At 42.0% G+C, this 19,264-nt stretch overlaps 1 protein-coding gene across 4 annotated transcripts in view; it reads left to right on the forward strand.

The window, feature by feature from the left end:
* Positions 1-2,749: 2,749 nt before the first annotated feature.
* AAE13 (AMP-dependent synthetase and ligase family protein) overlaps positions 2,750-19,264 on the forward strand; it is a 122,808-nt gene continuing 106,293 nt past the window's right edge. Inside the window, exons 1-7 of one of the 4 annotated variants that reach the window (XM_087673407.1) lie at positions 2,750-2,991; positions 3,390-3,570; positions 3,682-3,903; positions 3,995-4,196; positions 4,271-4,359; positions 15,480-15,549; positions 15,699-15,751. In XM_087673407.1, coding sequence (XP_087529533.1) covers positions 3,412-3,570; positions 3,682-3,903; positions 3,995-4,196; positions 4,271-4,359; positions 15,480-15,549; positions 15,699-15,751 — 795 coding nt within the window. In that variant the 5' untranslated portion in view covers positions 2,750-2,991; positions 3,390-3,411. The other 3 variants (XM_087673406.1, XM_087673404.1, XM_087673405.1) reach the window with 3 other exon arrangements.

Raw genomic sequence — 19,264 nt, forward strand, 5'->3', positions numbered from 1 at the left:
AGATTTTGTAATTCTAATATCTTGTATCCATATCTATGATCTTGGATTGTTGGATCCTTCATATCCTATCGAGTCCTATTGTCTATACCTACGGTCCCGGGTTGTGGGATTTTTCGTGTCTTGTTAAGTTATCATTGTACCTTGTGCCCCCTACATGGGATTATCTTGAAACCAAAATTCTTGTAATACATATTGTATCTAGTCTAGTCTCTTGAGCACACTCTAGTGCTCCCATAACATGATCTACCTATAAAGAATTTGCAATGAAAAACTTCAATGACTAAGTAGCCAACATGATTAACAGTCTTTGAATCTAGTAGTGTGATTAGAAGATAGAGAAGAATGGGCTCAAAAGATTGCTCACACAAGAATGAGGGCTTCTATTTACCCTACACATTATGTATATATGATCTCATAGGTAGATAACCTCAACTCATGTACTCTTGCAATGAGTCCTCTCTTTTATATTGTTAATTGGTGTGCGTTTTACCCATTTTTGCTACAATCTCTATAACAATAGTGGGTCTACTAATCTCGACTTTGGGAGTTTTTACAATTTACTCAAAAGTGAGTCTAGATCTCACTTTTACAAGACTACATAAAAACTCATAGTTGTAGGCAATGATTGAGAATAAGCTAATTATTCAGCCTAATGAACTAGTGATTCCTAAGATAAGTACAATGAAATTCCAAAAGATTTCATCATCCATCTCTAATACTTCCAATACAATTGCTCTTTGGTTGGCCATTATTGACTTCTTAGTGCCTAGCTTTGACTAACTTCTTCCTTGCCTTGTCTTTGATTTAAAGCTCTTGTTGCCATTTTGGGTTAACAATAGCACCTTATGTTGTGTGCCTCCTCATCATAGTGGGGCATAGTCCAATTCATGGAGTGAACTCTGTGTTGTCATATCTAAGTGTGCCTTGCTTATAAAAATAGAGGAATCTCTAGCAGATAATTTCCATAGTGGCATAAGTAATATCTCGAATCTATAGTATATGTAAAAATAAAGGAATCTCTACTATCTGTTTTTCATAGTGGCTTAGGTTATCTCTTGAATGTCTTTTCTTCCACCATATCACTTGCCTTCTTTTTTTTTTTTTTTGAAAAAGAGATTTGTGGTAGCAATTGACTAAAATGACTGGAGAATTTTTCAGTCATTCTCCAATTAATAAGGTGGTTGTTGTGTGTTATCTTTGTGTGTGTGCTTTTATTTCATGACGTTCTCTCTCTATCTGTCTCTATCTCTCTCTCTCTCTCTCTCTCTCTCTCTCTCTCTCTACACACACACACACACACACGCACACACGCATATATATATATATATATATATATATATATATATATATGCATGTGTGTGTGTGTGCGCGTGTGCGTGTGTGCACACTCTATACAATGGTAAGTGATATAAATAGCAAGGTGGTTGCATGGACCTATTAGTAAGGTGTCTAAGTTGGTGGTTAGAGGGTGTGGGTAGGGTTGAGTTAGTGGAGAGGAGCTAGTGCAATGACCACATTAGTACCTGGAGGCACATGGGTAGCTTGGAGTGGGCACATGGTAGAGCTACCATAGTGGAGGCATGCAAGTAGTGGACATTGCATTGGAGGTAGTGACAATGTGTTGAAGTTGTTACAATGGAGCTAGGCGGCGGGCTTGTGGTGGGCCCGATAGGGCATTAAGGGTAGCAATGAAAATTGAGGTGGTGAGGTTGGTATGTGGAGAGAATGGTAGGGTGTTTAAGGTGCCACAACGATGGTAATCAAATGACTTGCTACATGGACAGTGGGCTAGTAGGGCTTGATGTTATCGTCTCATTTTGCATGGATAGTAATATCATTAAGGGTAATAATTTCAATCAATACAAGTGTTCCTTGCACGCTATCACTAAGAATATGAATACACATTAACGAATTTTTGTGCCTATATTGTTTGAGATGTGTGGGCTATAATTAATAAATAACACTAAATACACTTGGTGTTTTTAAAGTGATTGTGATGTGATATATAAAGTTGAACTTTATTACAAAATTGTATATGCAGTTTGTGATTGTTTTGTACATATGCTTGGTGCAACGGATCATGCAACATCTTTACTTCTCTTGCAATGAAGCCATTTTGTAGTAGCATCATCCAAAGGTTTAAGCTATTGCAAAGCAAAGCGGAAGCCATTGGTTAGTCATTAGTGGTGACTATAGGCCTCAAATTTGAAGGATTGCCCAACTTTTCATCTAATACTTCATTTGAAGGGTGTTCCGACCTTAAAATTTTAGGTCAGTTTAATAGACTAGGCCGAACACAATAAAATTCCCAAAATAAAAGAGTGACTCATCTATTCGCATTGTCCGAATGAGAAATTAATAAAGTAAGTTTCAGAAGTTTTGTATCAACTTGTTCAGCGGTATCCACTTGTCTCTACCAACTGGGCTATGGTTCTCATTGGCGCTCGGCACAAAAACACAAAACAAAAAAGAAAATCTTGTTTATTGGTGAGTGGGGTTGTTGAAAGAGGTTTGTTGCTTCTGATGCTGGTTTGTCTCACTTTGCCAAAACAAACCGATATTAATTTGCAGTGTGGGCGGTAGGGCAAGCCGGATGTAAGAGGACAACTTTTTGGACTTCCCAACCCTTTGAGTCGAAAACGCGTCCGGACACATGATGTGTAACCAGCCTTGAGAGACTTTGTCAAAGTTTCTTTCGTCTTTCATTTGGGCTTCCGTTTCGGAATGTCACGCAAAAGCTCACTGGTGCGCAGTGTGCACTACGAAACTTTTGAACGATGTTGGGTGTGGGTGCCGCGTGCGTGTGTCGAGGGTGTGAGGGTGGTGTTATTAAATGCGAATGCTATGGCATGCTCCTCATGGCTGACGCACATACGTCGATTTCCAAAGCGCCTTCCTAGCTCTATTAAGACTCCACGTCATGCCCCTGGACAAGCTGGTCTGAATTTTTCTATAGACCTTCGCAAGACGCAAAATCTGCAATCCTGTAAGGTACTGCTCTGTCTGCCGTTGCTTCGCTATGAAATGTCTTCTCTCCAATTCGTCATGGGCACAAACCGCTACTCATTAGAACAGCCCCAAATTCTCGAATTTAAGCAATCGGTGTGCATTCATTGAGTTAGACGGCGAATACATAGGTAGCATTGTGTATAATGATGCTCTACGTTCATTTTCTGCCTGCTTGTGCGCTCCTTATGCTTTTTTCTCGGACTAGATTACATTTTTATTCAGCCTTCTGGAGGTTTAATTTGTAAACTTGCTCAATCAGGTATTCAGTTGGAAGTATTAGTGGACTGGTCAATTCGTTTGTGTGGAGGAAGTGGCTGTGGATTGTAACCCACATGACTCTTTTCTTAATGCTATTTTCTTCATGGCTAAATGTTATTCAGGTCCTTAACACACACTTTTGGAATGGAGATAATTAGGACTGCCGTGCATCTCGGGTGGAAGGGACAGAGTGTACCGGCAATTGCCACAGATGAGAGCTGCCACACCTATGCACAGCTCCTACAATCCGCTCTTTCAATTTCCCATGAGCTGAAATCTGCACTTAGAGCACATAATTCAAAGGTAAAACTTGCTCTTCAGCATCAGGTAAAACAGAGTCAGTCTGGGTCTTAAAAATGCCCTGCATGGGGCATATACTGCATGAATGTGATAGATATACTTCTCTTATTGCAGGCAGTGAACAGTGCTAAGGTAACCAATGCTAGTGAAGCCACTGCAGCTGTGTTTACATCAAATGTTTCTGACGACCTTAAGGGTGCACGAGTGGGTATTATTGCAAAGCCTGGTGCAGAGTTTGTGGCAGGGGTGTGGGCAACATGGTTGTGTCATGGTATTGCTGTACCTCTAGCTTTGAGCTATCCTGAAGCTGAACTGTTGCATGTAGTTACAGATGCGGTACTTCCCTTTGCGTGAAACTTTGCTGTTTCTAATAATTATGCATCAACTTTTATCACAAGCTTAAAGCATCTGTTTGTGGATAATGAAGGACATTGCAGTTGTGATGAGCACACTGGACTATCGAAAAAGGCTATCGGATGTAGCTCATAAATGTTCCTCTGAGTTCATTATTCTTCCTCAAGTTCAATCCTTTGATTCAAAAGAAACTGAACTTCCAAAGTTAACTGATGCAAATAGTATCCCATTTGAACAAGTTTTGACCGAGGTTTCAAACCTCTCTGCCATTGAAGGTATATCAAGCATATTCTTGGGCATATTGTTCCCATTCAGGGCTTCCAGTCACCATTGTACTGTTTTTATACAGGTGGGGCTCCAGGATTGATTGTATACACCAGTGGAACTACAGGGAAACCAAAAGGAGTGGTTCATACGCATGCTGGCATGAATGCTCAGGTAAACATGGTGTTTCATTATTTGATTGCATGTCCTTTTAATTCACAATTCATATATGTCAGCTAGGTGCATTTTGTTTTGGGCATATCTTGGGTCCAAATAATCCCCTCCATCTGTCGAGGGAAAAGAGCCACAAGCCTAGCACATCTAATTTGCAGTTCGATGTTGAAAATTAGAGGTTCATTCCTTTCGCACTTTCAAAAGTGGGTTTGTAGCAGAGTTAATTAAACTTGGAAGTTGGCCAGAGACAATGATATGATGCAGTTCACAGTCCCTATGCTCGCAGGCTGCAGCACTTATTTGGTGCTAGACTTCGTTTGGTTAGGCCTATTCCTGTCTGTTAGTTGAGGGGCCAGTCTGCAGCAGTTGCCTGGGTTAAAAATCATCTTTTCATACCTGAATTTCTTCATTGGGCTCTCTAGTAAACCCTTGGGAGATCCTTTTTGTTGTGAGAAATGCGGTACCTCCACTCCCTGAGTTCAAGCTGCCAAGATGCAACAATGGCATGCAAGGTTCACACCATACATCATTCCTCATTACTGATGAGCCTGAAGTGGAAACGGTTATCTGACAAGCCCATGGGGACGTACAGCCAAGGCTGCTCCATGATCAGATCAACATCTAAAAGAGTTGCCACTTAAGCCAAAGAATCTCTGACCTTGAAAGCCTCCTCTATTTGGATAGCCACATTCTTTTGAAAAGTACAATCCTTCAGGAAAACTAGAGAACTTCTTTCAAAAAAGTGGTATAGTACTACCTATGTATAAAACGTGAAGATCAAGAAGTAAGTAAACATTCATGAGCACACAATGCATTAAGAAGGACAAGCGACAAAAACGCAAAGCAAAGACTATCATCTTGCAATCCTATTTTGTCAGTCCTGCTCCTCTGGCTGTGCCACACTGGTCCGTATGGTTTGCAGATGGAACTTCTTGACAAACCTGCCTTGGATTAGATTCTCAAATGCATGCTATCGCAAGGACAAAAGCATGTCTACCCAAGGAAAATGTATCTAGGTCTTTCAAGGACTGTAACTGAAGGGTAGCAGCTGTGGTGGAAGAGGATCAGTCTGTTTGATGATCTTGACTCCCATCTTGGAAGTCAAGTTTGTTAGTCTCTTTAGGGCAATCCTTGGAAGTCAAGTTCTTGTTAGTCTTCTTAGGGCAATTCTTGGTGATATGCCCTGTTTCCTTGCATGTGAAACACTTGTATTCTCCCCACAGCTTTTGTGCCTTCTATGGGTAGCTATCTTCTCTAAAGAGTCTCCCCCTTCTTGTGTCTTTGTCTTCAGACTCTGCAGTACTAGTTTGGTTACGCTGACCAAGTCTTCTTCTGCCTGTCCTGATTGGCATGTGTGGTGGTCAACTCCATGGCCCAGCCTAAGAAGCTGGTCTTTGGATTTCCGTACTTATTGAACTAGCAGTTTGCAAGTGGTCCACAAACTTAGAAAACAATATCATCACCATTATTTAGTGAGAAAAGATACACGAAAAGAAGTTTGGTGAAGTAAGTGAATAATCTATGTATGTCCTCCTCTTGCTTCTATTAGAAGGGATTCCCCTTCTTTCCTTTGCTACATCTTGTTATTTGTTCAAAGAATGGCTGAGCACATTCAAATTGAGTGGCCAGAACATGTATACGTGAAGAAATACCCTTACACAAAAAATAAATGAAAGCAAATGACAAAAATCTTGACGGATCTTGAAATGCAGCAAAGGCAGCCTCCTGATGTTGAACAGCAGCAAACATAGCTGTGTGTGCAAACACAGATTTTGCTGATGATGTGGCAGCAGTTTGCATAGTAAATGAAGGTAGCAGATGACAAGGCAGCAGCAGTAGACTGATGGCGACAGCTGAAAAGTGGTTGCTGATGGTTGGGTGGCAGCTGGAGTCTGCAAACACAGCAATATGCTGATGTGGAGGGGTTGTACGAAAATAGTGATGTGATTGGTAGCAATCGCCTGACTGGAAAGTTGGAAACAGTGTGAATCAGCAAGGAAGAGGTTGGAATAGGTGCCAGACTGATGTAGACAGCATCAGACAGCTTTGATTGAGATGTCCTCCACGAACGGGGTGTGGGCAGTGAAGCTAGAGGGCGTTAAACTTACAAAAACGAGATTGAACTGAATGGAGGGCAGCATGCCTATTTATGGAAATTTTCGGGACCTTGTATCGTGCACCGTATTAAAACTCTCTTGAATCGTGTACCATTTTAGGGTTTTTATTAATTAAGCATTTTTGGGGTTGTTTTAGTGGATAATTCAGCATGTAATGCTTATGTTAGCTCCATGTGCGAAAAGCAAGCTAGCAAAGGTAAGCAAGCAAGGGAGACCATGTGCAATGCTACGAATATGGCGCATCTAGAGTCGACCACTCAGAAGATAAAAAAGGAATAAATGCGCATAGATGCATGCTTATAGAACAAAATGCCAATGCACTGAGGTACGGAAGAGGCAATGTATGTGTGATCATGCTTGTGTAAAATGCTATGCAATGGTGTCACTTGGATAGTGCCCTCGCAAGGGAATTGTTTACTTGTCCGAGCGCCCTTTTATGATCATGTTATCCAGATGGTGCAAATGAAGATACAAAATACAAAATACATAATGTTTGCAAAAGAAATTGTAAACAACATCTAGTCACCACCATGAGAAGAAAGTTGTCCCCTCTTGAATTGGAAGGGAAAGTGGAAGGGAATTGTCCTCTTCCTGTCAATCTGAAGAAGTAGGGGAAGGTGTATCCAAGCTGATCTTGGGTAGAATATACTGCAACATCATTCGATTGACTGCCTTGGTCAATATGTTTGCAAAGTTAGCGGATGAAGGCACAAACTCTAGGTGTATGGTGCCTAGCTCAACCCACTCTTTGGTGAAGTGGAAGTGGACCCCCACATATGTTGCATCCGTGGTGTAATGATCGGATTGCACGCAAGGGCAATGGCACTCTGGTTGTTGCAGTAGACAACGGTGGAGAGTCGCATGGAAATTGAAGTGCCGCTAGTAAGCTCCTCAAATAGATAGCCTCTGTGGTACCATAAAAAAGAGCCCTATACTTAGCCTCAGTTGTGGAAGCCGCCACTATCTCTTGCTTATGGCTGGCCGAAGAGATGGGTGCTGTGTCCAAGATACAGAGGTAGTTGCCATGGGAATGCCGGGTATTAGGATCTCCTGTTTCATCAGAGTTGGTGTATCCTTGGAAACATAAATCAGATCCATAAGTTAGGCCATAAGAATAGCTACACTACAAATATCTCAAAACATGAAAACACGTAATCCCATGTAACATTCTAGGTACAATGAAATATTGACTAAGCAAACTAAGCAAGTAGGCTAAATCTGGCCTAGTGTGAATTAACCAAAGATGCTTCCCTACCATAGATCTATAAGTGTGTTTGTAGAAGGGCTAACCTAGGATATCCTTAGAAAGATGGACAGTGGGATTAAGAGGCGTGGCTATAGGCCGTGTCTCATCCGTGCAATATTGGTCCACTAAAACTGAAAAGCATACTTTTGCTGTGACACAAAAATACTATCCCTAGATCAAACTACCTCCATCCCTAAAAAGTAAGATAACAAATGGGAAGATGCAATCAGCCTTCTTGTGAATAAGTACGTGTGGAGGATTTCTTGTGGACTTGGTCATGTAGCCTTGTGTACCGCAAGCATTGACACTCTCATAGAAGGTCAGCAATCTAGCTAGGGAGATAATGTGCTGAATAAATCAAAAGTATTTTTTGGGCAATTTGTTCGAGAAGAACGTGACTTGATTGTTGTCGGACTTTAGGGAGCTAGTAGTGACAAACTCCGCGAGTAATTGCAGATATCGGCCAACTTGACTTTCATATCATTCCCTTCCTTAATAAAAAAACTCCTAAAGCTCAAAATCAAGATTGATACATCGATAGCGATCTTTGGCCGCATAGCAGTCAATGAGATGACTCCAATGCTTAGATGTAAGGAGAAAATGTTGTAACTGAGAGTGAAACTTAGGAAGCAACGTGTGTATTAACTCAACATTAGTTGTGGCATTGCACACTTTCCATTGACGGATGTGATCAAGGTGAGCGAATCAAGGATTCCGGCATAGGCTCTAGACCAACAACAAGAACCAAAAGTCCTTGAGATTCAAGCACTTGTTACATGATGTTTGAAGAAGTGGTGAAATTCGACTTGTTAAAACGAGTCTTGTTTGTAAAGGCATTCTTGGACGTTCCAACAAGAGTGGTAGTACTAGGAGATGGATAAGGTTTGTAATGAGAGTAGGGTGGGGGAATGGAGTACACTTGGGAATTAACCCCAAAGTGCCCACTGTGCATACGGAAAGTGTGCACAGTGAATCCAAAAATGGGCATGGATTTACTAGGTATGGGCATGGTAATTGCATGAGGAGTCCATGGTGGAGGGATAGGGATGCGTAGAGCAGAAGATGGAAATCCTTGCGTAGGAGTGACCCATGGAAAGTGTGATGACGCACCACAAGCAGAGAATGAAAATCCTTGTGTTTGAGAGGTCAAAGGATATGTGTGCCTAGGGGTAATGAGGGGAGTAAAAAAGGAATGTGTGTCCAAGGGATTTAGGGTTTTGTATATAAACCTAAAAAGTGAATGAAGAGCTCATTCTTTGGTGTGTGGCAAAAGGGTCTCTTCTTCTTCTCTTCTTCTCTCCTTGCTTGCTTGTGTGTGTCTGAGAGAGGGAGTGAGCGTGAGGGTGAGGGATTGTGAAAAAGAAGCTCTCCATCATCTCCTCTCTTCTTCTTCTCTTCTCTTCTCTTGTCTTGTCTTGCACACGGCTATGGAGGATGGAGCTTGAAGAAGGAGGATTGAGGTTGCTTGAGCTTACAAGAGTATTGGCTTTGATACCATGTGAAGAAAACAATGGAATAGCTGCTAGGGTTCACATTGAGGAAACACAGAGTGTACAACCCTGACAAAAACACAATGATACAGACACAAATGTTCAAAACTCAAAACTCAAACACAAAATCAAACACAAGTAAAAGGAGAGATAAAGAATACAACTTTGAAGCGAATGAAAACTGTAAATGAATGAAGAGTGTACAGAGCGCTTGAGGGTAGAGTAGTAGTGTTAGAGAGTAATGTCTGAGACAGATTTTCAGTGTTGTAATCACCAATCGGAGATGAAAGAGTATTGAATAATGAAGGGAGGAGGTTGGTCAACAAAACATAGTAGTTGGAGGCTGAAATTTGGTAAACGTAGTAGTGTACCACTAGAGAAGGTTGAAAATTGGTCACTTGAGGCAGAGAAATTGTTAGGTGACAATAGGAGAGATGTTTGTTGATGTAGGCAGCCTATTGGACTGTAAAAGTGCAAGTACTGGACCAATCGCTTGGTGGGAGAGATAGTAGCAGCATGTCGCCTAGCACCAGATGTTGAAAACACAAGCTAATTAGGTGCTATGATAACGTAGCAGATGGACACCTCCAAATAGCAGGGCGATGGTTGGAAATAGGCCCCCTAGGGTTGGATGGTGATAGGTTGTAGTCGATGTTGGCTGGACAGCAGATGGTAGGTGGTGGATGGCTGAAATTTGCATGGTAGATTGAGAAACCTGGTCAAAAGGATGAAGATTGAATGGAGGTAGCATGTCTATTTATAGATGTGGATGGACCCTCTCAAATTAGGCTTTCACAAACTCTCTTGAACCGTGTACCATTTTTACGTTTTTCATTGAATAAGCATGTTTTGGGCTGTTTAAGAGGCTAATTAGGATGTAATGCATTTCTTAGCTCAATGGAGGGGGTTTCTACCCTTTCTTAGTATTCTACAGGATTCGGCACTTGTCTTTGACATTGGCCTCCCTTGTTATATCTCCCCTTTGAATTGTATGACCATCATCATCTTTGTACAAGGGTGCTTGGGTAAGTGAACAATTTTCCCACGAGGGACATTGTCCAAGTGGCAACTATTGCATCCCCATTCTCTTCATGTAGCACACTACCCTTTGCATCTCATTGTGCAGAGCACACTTGGGCAGATCTTAAGCTATCTCCACTAGTGGTTCTTCCCCACCTTACCACCACCTCACCATATTCTTCACCTCTTTCCCTTGTCATTGACATCCATGAGTGGTTGGGTTAGCTTGAATTTTTTATGATGTGTTGAATCCAACCATCTCTTTTCATTCTTCCAACGGGGCATAGTTATTGGATAGGCTGCAAACCATTTCTTCTCACCAAAAAGAAAAAAAAGAGAGTTCAATGTGGTTCCATTTGCCTTTGAAGGTCCTGATAGGCTAGTGGATAATCGACGAGCACCCTTTGTCCGATGCCTTGGCCTCTTTGGGGTGATTAGTTGGACTCCCGTGGTAAGATAACCATTGCCTTTGTAGTCTTGGTAGGCCATTGGGCAGCTGACATGCAACCTTTGTTCTTATGGCCTTAGCTAGACACTCAAGTTCTTATCTCTCTACTTCTCTTCTTGCCCACTCTTGCATGCCAAATATGAATCCATGTAACTTGGCATCTGTATCCATGTTTGGGAGTTGAAGCATCATTTGCCGATGCCTGTTGACATACTCCTTCATCTTCCCTTGTGCTTGCTCGAGTTTCCTCCTCTCATCCCTAACCTTGGATTTTTTCATTTTTGGGATGAAATAGTCCTTCAGCTCCTCCTGTAGTTCCTCCCATGAGAAGATGGTATGGCCTTGCTCTTGTTTTAACAGGTACCAACTAGCCGCATCCTCTTTGAGATACATGGCTGCCACTTCTCTTCTTTCTCTCTTCAGTCATACTTCAAGTACCTATCTATCTCTGTGATCCACTTTTTTAAGATCAATCCATCTCACTCTCCTCTCCATCATTTGTCCCTTGCTTCTTGTTTCTTCTTCTTGTTTGTGTTGTGTTTTCTAGGGCTTCACTTTCCCTTAGTTCTCTTTGTATTTTTTAGTTGCTTGCTCTAGAGCTAACCTATCTATCTCCTCTTGTAGTTTATGTCTTTTCTCCTCTTCTTGTTGTTTCATCCACTCTTTAAACCCTTGCTCCCCTTTAGCATTCCGTCTCCTTTCCTCCTCTTCTTCCTTCTATTGTATGCTCCACCAGATGGGGTCTAGTAGGTGTGACATGCCTTCTAATTGCCTCTCCTATGTAGCTACTTTCTCTTCTTGAGCTTCTCTCCATTCTTGACTCGACTCTTCCTGTTGTCTTCAGCCCCAGCAGCAGGAGGGTTAGTTGCATTCGCTGCATTGTCTCCCATGGTGTTGTTGGAAGCCGGGCTTTGGCTCTAGGTGTTATGTCGTAGGGGAGCTGTGTCTTGGCTTTGGGGTTTTCATTGCGGGAAAGTTGTGTTTTGCTTTCGAGTGGTAGTTGTGTCGTGGGAAAGCTGTGCCTTGCCTTTGGATGGTATGCCACATTGGGGGCGTTGCATTGTGGCGTTACAACATGGGGTGTCGTGTAATAGGGCGTCATAATGTGGGGTCTCACGACACAACTGGGGGCATTGGATCTTCTCTCTTGCTTACGTGAGCACTCCTAAACTGCAAACAAGTGTTGCTCTAATACCAATTGTAATGCATCTGGACTCAATCACTCACTCGACAGGGCATAGAAAGATAATACGACATGTGAGTGTGAGGTATACTCTTGTATTATTTAATAAAAGAAAAGATACAACATAAGCACACCCCAGGACTACACTCTTGTGATGTTGCACAAGTGAGGGTTCACTACTAGGTATAGGGAATTACACCAAGCAGGGGTTAGAGTGACTACTACTCACTATATAGGTACATTTGTAGGCAATGCCATGGTATATTGACAAAGCCCTTATATAAGCCCTAACACACACACACACACACACACACACACACACAAAGCCCCCTTAAATTTAAAAAAAAAAAACGGTGCACTTGAACCACTCCTGCAACCCTTCTTCACCTTCATTGATGAAGAGGATTTTTAGCTCTTTGAGCACCTCTGCTTTGATACCATGTAAAGAAGTTGTAGGATTTGTAGGGAGAAACACGGAGCATACACCAAACACTATGACAAAGAAAATTAGAAAAGAAGAAGAGTGAAGAATGATTAACATTGAATCATGTTGATACGATGGAGCAAAGCTTTGAGATGATTGCATTGTCATGGCTATCAGATGGCAACACGTGTAGGGGATCTATACTATGAAGGGAGCGAAATGCAGTCCTCCGGGTAGTAGGATATCAAATTAGATGCTGTAGCTGTAGAGGGAGCAAAACGTAGTCCGTAGGGGCTGCCAGAGTGGAGAAGATGATAACCAGCAATCACCGTGTGCTTGAGGAGTTGCAAAACAGATGTGTGGCCTGCTGTGGCAGCAAATGCAACAGTAGGAGGGTTTGCAGCAAAATACAAATCTGCCCAGGCTGAAAACTGAGAAAGGGAGCCATAAGCAAAGTCGGGAAGGGGAAGGACAGCAAAACGCAAATCTGCCTAGGCTGATGATGAGAACCCAGATGCTGATGATGTAAAACAGGTGGGCAGCAGTCTTGAATAGTGTGGCAGGCTGGGCAAAAGCCAGCTGATGATGGCGACAGCTCCAGATGTAACAGGCTGCTGCCAGATAGCTCCAAACAGCAGCACAACCAGTCCTGTAAGAAGCATCCACGAGGCATAAGAGAGATGGAGGAGTGGATCGGATGGAAAGATAAGATGAATGAAAAGCGTGTGTAGTGTGCGCTAATGAATGAAGTCTGTGCCCTATTTATTGGCATTGGACCATCTAGAGTAGCACCCTAGAATAAGGGTGCCCAGCCTTTTTAGGGCTGTAAGTGTGAAATGAAATGGGTTTCTCAACAGAGTGGGGCAGGTAAGATAGCAAGAACAAGAACTTATGGGGGACTTGATCCTGGCCGACCTGCAGTGAATGCAGGTTGGACCAATCTAAACTGCTGCTGGTGTAAAAAAGGGCTGTCCAGGTTTGCCTGCCAGTACAGAGAGTGTGCCTTGCCACGTGGCAAAAGTGCTTGCTTGGAATGAAGGAAATCATGCTTCCTGGTGAAATGTGTAGGAAGGACAGCCACCTTAAGTGTCTTGGACAAATAGACTGATAGACAATGATCGTGTCATAGCTCCTAATGTTCTTGTTTGACTGAGATTGAGGCTTATAGGCAGGAGATGGCCATTCAGACACACATGATTGCTAACACCCCCTCTTAAATCCCGCATGTGGCAGAATGCCAAAGGATATGAAATGGATCTGAAGGTGGTAGGAAAAGTGCCATGGTCAATGAAGTTTGTTGATGAAGATTGCCAGCCAAGGAGTGTGAGCCCCTCTCCAAATGAAAGCTTGATGTAAGGGGAGGCCACCATAGGCCAATTGGAGTGGAGAAGCCTTCAAGAGATCACTCCCATAATGTCCAGTTCAGAATGGGTGAGGCCAGCTGCGCTGAGCAATTGAGAGACAATAGCGAGGAGCTATTGAAGGTGCTAGAACTTGCCATTAAAAAAGATCAGGTGTCAGGGGCCATGGAATGGGCACTCACATTCAAGCTGGTGTAAATAGACCCCTCGTATAAATATTTGAGATAATTTTATTACTGACAACTTTTTCTTCCTTTTAATTGAAGGGTCTGCATACGTGCACTTTTAATTGAAGGATCTTTGTGTGTACACTCTTTAATCAAACCGTATAGAGAAAATTCCCTTTTAATTGAAGGGTCTTTGTGGTACACGTTTTCCTCATATCTAGTCACTCCCAACCTAGAAGATTGTGTACAAAGGCATTTCCTATGTATCTGGAAGGTAACATAAATTAGAACTATCTTGCCAGTTAATGTGATAGGGTATATTCACAAAGAGTTATTGCCTCCGCAGGTAATCCCACTCATCATCGGACTCCACACTCCCCGATGGTTTACTAGGGCAAATGACCACTGAATGCCATATGTAAGATAATACAAGTAAAAGTAAAGAGGTAGACATACCATAGCTACTAGGAATATGGAACAACAAATACGATAGGAATGGGGAGGCCCCATTATGGGGTTGGAAATGAAACGAAAAAATTGTTAAATTTAGGAATTTTTCATAATTGTGACATAAACAACTTAACTTCATATATAAGGCCAATCAATGTTGCAAAATAAGTGCATACTACCAAAAAGGTCTAAAGAGCAAAGACTCAAGAGCCATAAATGTTTGAAGGCTGAAGTACAAACACAGACTTGATGGGGGCAGGCAGGTGGAATGCTGGGTTCCCTACAACCTCTCTCCTTCTTTTAACATTTTGTGTAGGGAATGATTGAAATAGGTCAGGGAACATTCCAGCCAGTAGAGAACAGTGATCCCCCATTCCAGGCTGCCATTGCCACCATTCCATATTGCTATGAGACATACCGCTAAGATCAGCATTGAGGGTCCACAGTTGATAAGCAGACTCTCTCCATTGTGCCTCTTCATTCATGTTAAATGTATCACCCTTAGCCTTTTAGAAACTATTCCAAGTGAAGGAATGTATTCCAAGCAAATAAACAATGAGTATTAGGTAAGTAGCTTTGCTTGATGACAGAGTGCATAAGGGATTATCCAAGTTTGCTGAGATGAGCTTGCTAACATATTTCATTACCTATAGGTTGGAGAACTTTTGTATTGAAGGCCCTTTTCTTGTAAAGTATGAGAGGTACATTGGTCATAAAGTTAAAGAAGGGGTTGCAAGGTGAAAGTGTCGTATGGTTTGTGCCTTGGAGTGCTGTCTGGAATATAACAGATTCATAAATTTTTACTTTCATATTTGTTGCTCTTATTATTCTGAGCACTGTTAAGAGTGTCAACAAGCGGGACCCATGTGTTCATGAGCATACTTATGAGGATGTAGGCCCTTGCTGGGGTATTTTTGAATCCACGGAGTTGCCAATAAGCAGACTTGTTAGCATAGAGATTAGGTTGCTCGGAATTTTGCCAATAAGCAGACTGGCTAGCATACAGATAAGGTTGCTGGGAATTTTGCAACTAAGAAACTTCTGCCTGTGAAGACTAGAACTTGTTTACATCATTTTTGGCATCTTTACTGTTTTGGATGCTTCTTTAGAAAAATATCAATGTTTGAGAATGGCATGTGTTTCTAATTTTGCAACTTTTGATTTAGGATTCCTAGCTCCTTTCCATTATTGGAAATTTAATGCTGTTGATGCAGGTGAAAATGCTGAGTGAGGCTTGGAGATACAGCAAGGATGACCGGTTTCTTCATTGTCTGCCATTGCATCGTATCCTTTTTGGATAATTTATTCTTGATATTGCCATATTGATGAAATCAATTTATTTGTGAGGCAATCATTCTATTCTTAACATAATACAGGAGGTTTTGTTAGGTTGTGTCAAACTTGTCAAGAATTCATCCTTTACTTTCTTATAGATGTTCATGGACTTTTTAATGGTCTCCTAGCACCTCTATATGCAGGCTCTATGGTAATGCTAATTGGTCACTTCCTGTTTTATCTGAGCACTTGACATACATAAGTAGGATATGTACTAAGTGATTTGACCTAGTTTTGGGCCTAAAGTGTACTTGGAGATCTGGTTATGAGTTCTGTTTCTTAGAACGAACAAGATGTTACAAGTCTACTGCTTTTGAAGTCAGATAAAGCTGATTAATCGAGCTCATCGTTGATAGTTTCTCTATCAAATTTACCATTATTCGACAATCTTCTGTCTTTCGAAGTGTCTTCATGCAAGGTTGTGACTTTGAGATATCTATTATTGTCTTTTCATCTCTTTCAAACTAACAATATCTTGTTGGTCATTACACTTTGTTCTGTGGATACTTATCCTTAGGACAACCATCAAGGGCTAAAGAGACAGCCCAGGGCCCAACAAATACTGATTTCTTTGAAAATTATGGTTCTGAAAGGTAGGATCCCCTTACAGATGTCGATTAAAGTTCTTGGGGTAAACTTTCCATAATCAATATGTGTGAATGCAGATCTCCTGCCATTTTTGTCCCCAGTCTGCCCCCTGCCACTCATGTCCAGTCTGCCCCCTTCCTGTCCTCTTCCCTCTTTGTGCATCCCTTAGGCCCTTGTTCTATGACTGTCTGTTTCCCTCCCTCTCATCATCTCCAAGAAAATCCTATAATACATCCACATCTCAGTTCCCCGTCCTCTTCTTTCCATGTTCCTTTTATGGAACATACATCTGAATCTCCCTGCTCGTGCAAATGTTTATTTATATATAGAACCCCTGTTTTAACATATGTTAATTTACAAAGATCATGATCAATGTGACCATGACCAGGAAGAATGTCATAAACAGTGAGACGACATCTCTAGTCATTGATAAGCGGAGATCTCTGAAATTTCAAGAATCTTGGAGTGATTGGAAAAAAGACACTGAAAAATGTGAAGGATGGGAGCTGAGAAATCTAAAACATGAAATGATTCCTAGCAAAGGAGATGATCTGCAGCACCCGGATTCGTGTGTATGACAGGGTTAAAGCATACTCTGGTGATGGTGGTGAGACACATCCAAAGAAGCAACAAGCACTTTGCAAAACTCCTCCCAGAAAGTCTGGCTTGTGGTTACCCTGACAATCTGTCCTGAAATTCAATTGCCTCCGGGCAATACCACAATACATGAGGAATTTCTTGCAAAGCTGCTGTGCAATCTTTCCTTATGGAAGGAAAACCCCTAAGGCAAGGCCCCCACCAGATGTCTCCAAAGGGATATCAGCAGTCTGTTTTCTCGGTGTGCACAACTGATTCCATGAACCTGTATCTATGGTTGATGCATAAAGAATCTCTAGGTCTATGTAGCAATAAGCAATAAGAGGAGACATTTGCTGCCAATTCCACATAAAGGAAGCAATCTCTCATTGGAAAAGAAGTACATACCCTGCATTGTCACAACAACATTATTGGAACGTTTTTAAGACTAGGATGACTATACACACTTGAGCTGAGTCATTGTGAGGGACTTATTATGGACGCTTTGTGGTAATTGAAATTGTGCTTGATGGGGAGGTCCTATGGCTGGTTGGTCTCTATGCTCTGAATGATCCCTTGTCTAGATGTGATCTGTGGAGTAGACTGACAGCCTCTTTGACACTTGGCAGACCAAGATTGCTGATGGGAGTTTAAATATGTGTGTGGATTCATTGTAGTCTAATTCTGGGCATTTGGTGATGGATGCTCTTGAGAATTGGGTTTGGCAAGTCTTGAATGTTCTTAAAACAATCAAAAAGTGGTCTTAGTGTAGTTGGACTTGGAAAAGGCATTCGATTATGTGGATTGGTCCTTTTTTGCAGAACTTATTCATATCATGGGATTTGGGTGGCATATGTCCTAGTTGATATACATGAGCAGTGTTGATGCATCCTTTGGAGTAATGTTAAATGGTGGTGTCACTGATCCCATTCCCCTTCAACATATCGTCAGACAGGGCTGCCCTTTGAGTCCTTTGTTTTTATCTTTCCAATGCTTTGGTAACTCATCCGCTACTTACTATGTTATATGGTGGCCACTAGGCAGCTATCTGGTTTGTCCCTTCCTCTTGGACAACACTTTTTTGCTCAGTCTTTAACCGATGATACCTTCATGATCCTACATGCAGAAAGGGATAATCTCCACAAGGCATTGGATGTTTGGGATCTCTTTGGTCATGCTTCTAGTTTTTGTGTCAATGCTGCAAAGTCCTTCCTTATCAGCAGCTGCACCGAACTTGATCTTCAATCGTTGGGATGGTAGGGTTCGATCATACCTCGTGGTAGTGTTGTCGTTGTCAAACATTTGGGATATCCCTTGGGGGTTGATGTTCAGCCCAAAGTTTTGCTGGAATGTATTTCACAAAAGGTAGAGGTGAAGTTTTTCTATTAGGAATCCCAAGCTTGGCCCTTCCATGTATGTCTCAAAGTTGCACAGGCTATCATGCTACCAATGCTCACTTCCTACCACTTTTGCCTTGGACTATTGCCACTTTGAATGCCCTTATGAAGCATGTCCACTTCATAATGTTGTGGAAGAAGGATTCTTTGCATTCAGTAATTTCGTGGATTTCTTGGATTTGTACCCCTAAAAATATAGGTGGTGGAGCTATTCTTGATGCAGAGACTCATATGGTGGCCCTTTGCTGGTCACCCTTTTGAGCTATGGGCATTGACTATCACCTTGGGTCTTTATTGTCCTTTTTTTCCTTGGAAGACTGGGGCCTCATCCACAGTAATACGAGCATCCATGCTTCATGGTGGCACATTCTTAACTCTGATGCCCACTTTTTGACATCCTCCTCTTTCGTGAATCATTTGGTTTGCTCTTGGCAACTAGTTCTTCGAAAGGTGTAGTGGCATCCTGCAGAGGATTGCTTGGTGGCTAATTCTTTTCAGCAAGAGTTGCTAGCTGTGTCGTGGCTACTCTTCTAGGGTTTGACTTTTGTTGTTGATGCCATTCTCGTGAGCCGTGGGGTGTTCATGTCCTTCTGCACAACTAGGAGACTTTGTCGGATTCCTCATGGGTATTGTGAGTTATGGGTTCAACTAGACAGGATGCTGTAGAGGCTAGCCTATGCAACCCTTTCGTGTACCTATTCCTAATTGTCCCTAGCAAGATTGGGATCTTCTTGGCCATTTCACCCTTCAAAAGGCTTCGGCTAACCAAGTTTACCATCTCATGATTAAGGATCATCATTGGCTGGTTGATAAAGCCTATGCGACTTGGGGTATGCATAAATCTAAGGTTTGGTAGAAGATGATTGTGATGGAGGGCTGACGAAATAAGACACCTTTTAAATGCAAGGTCTTTCTTTGGTGAGTGATGATTGGTGGGCTGCTTCTCGCTTTAGCTCTTTCAAAGCGTCGAATATCGAATGGTAGTTGCTTCTTTTCCATGACCAATGTGGAGTCCTCACGTCATAGATTTACTTCCTGCCCTTTAGGAAGGATCAATTTGGACTTTCTTTGAAGATATTTGGAGAACTGTGGCTGATCCGCTA

The sequence above is a fragment of the Lygodium microphyllum genome, chromosome 30 (genome assembly GCF_053477565.2).
Source record: "Lygodium microphyllum isolate KBCC chromosome 30, Lygodium_microphyllum_v1.1.10, whole genome shotgun sequence".
NCBI classification, from domain to species: Eukaryota; Viridiplantae; Streptophyta; class Polypodiopsida; order Schizaeales; family Lygodiaceae; genus Lygodium; species Lygodium microphyllum.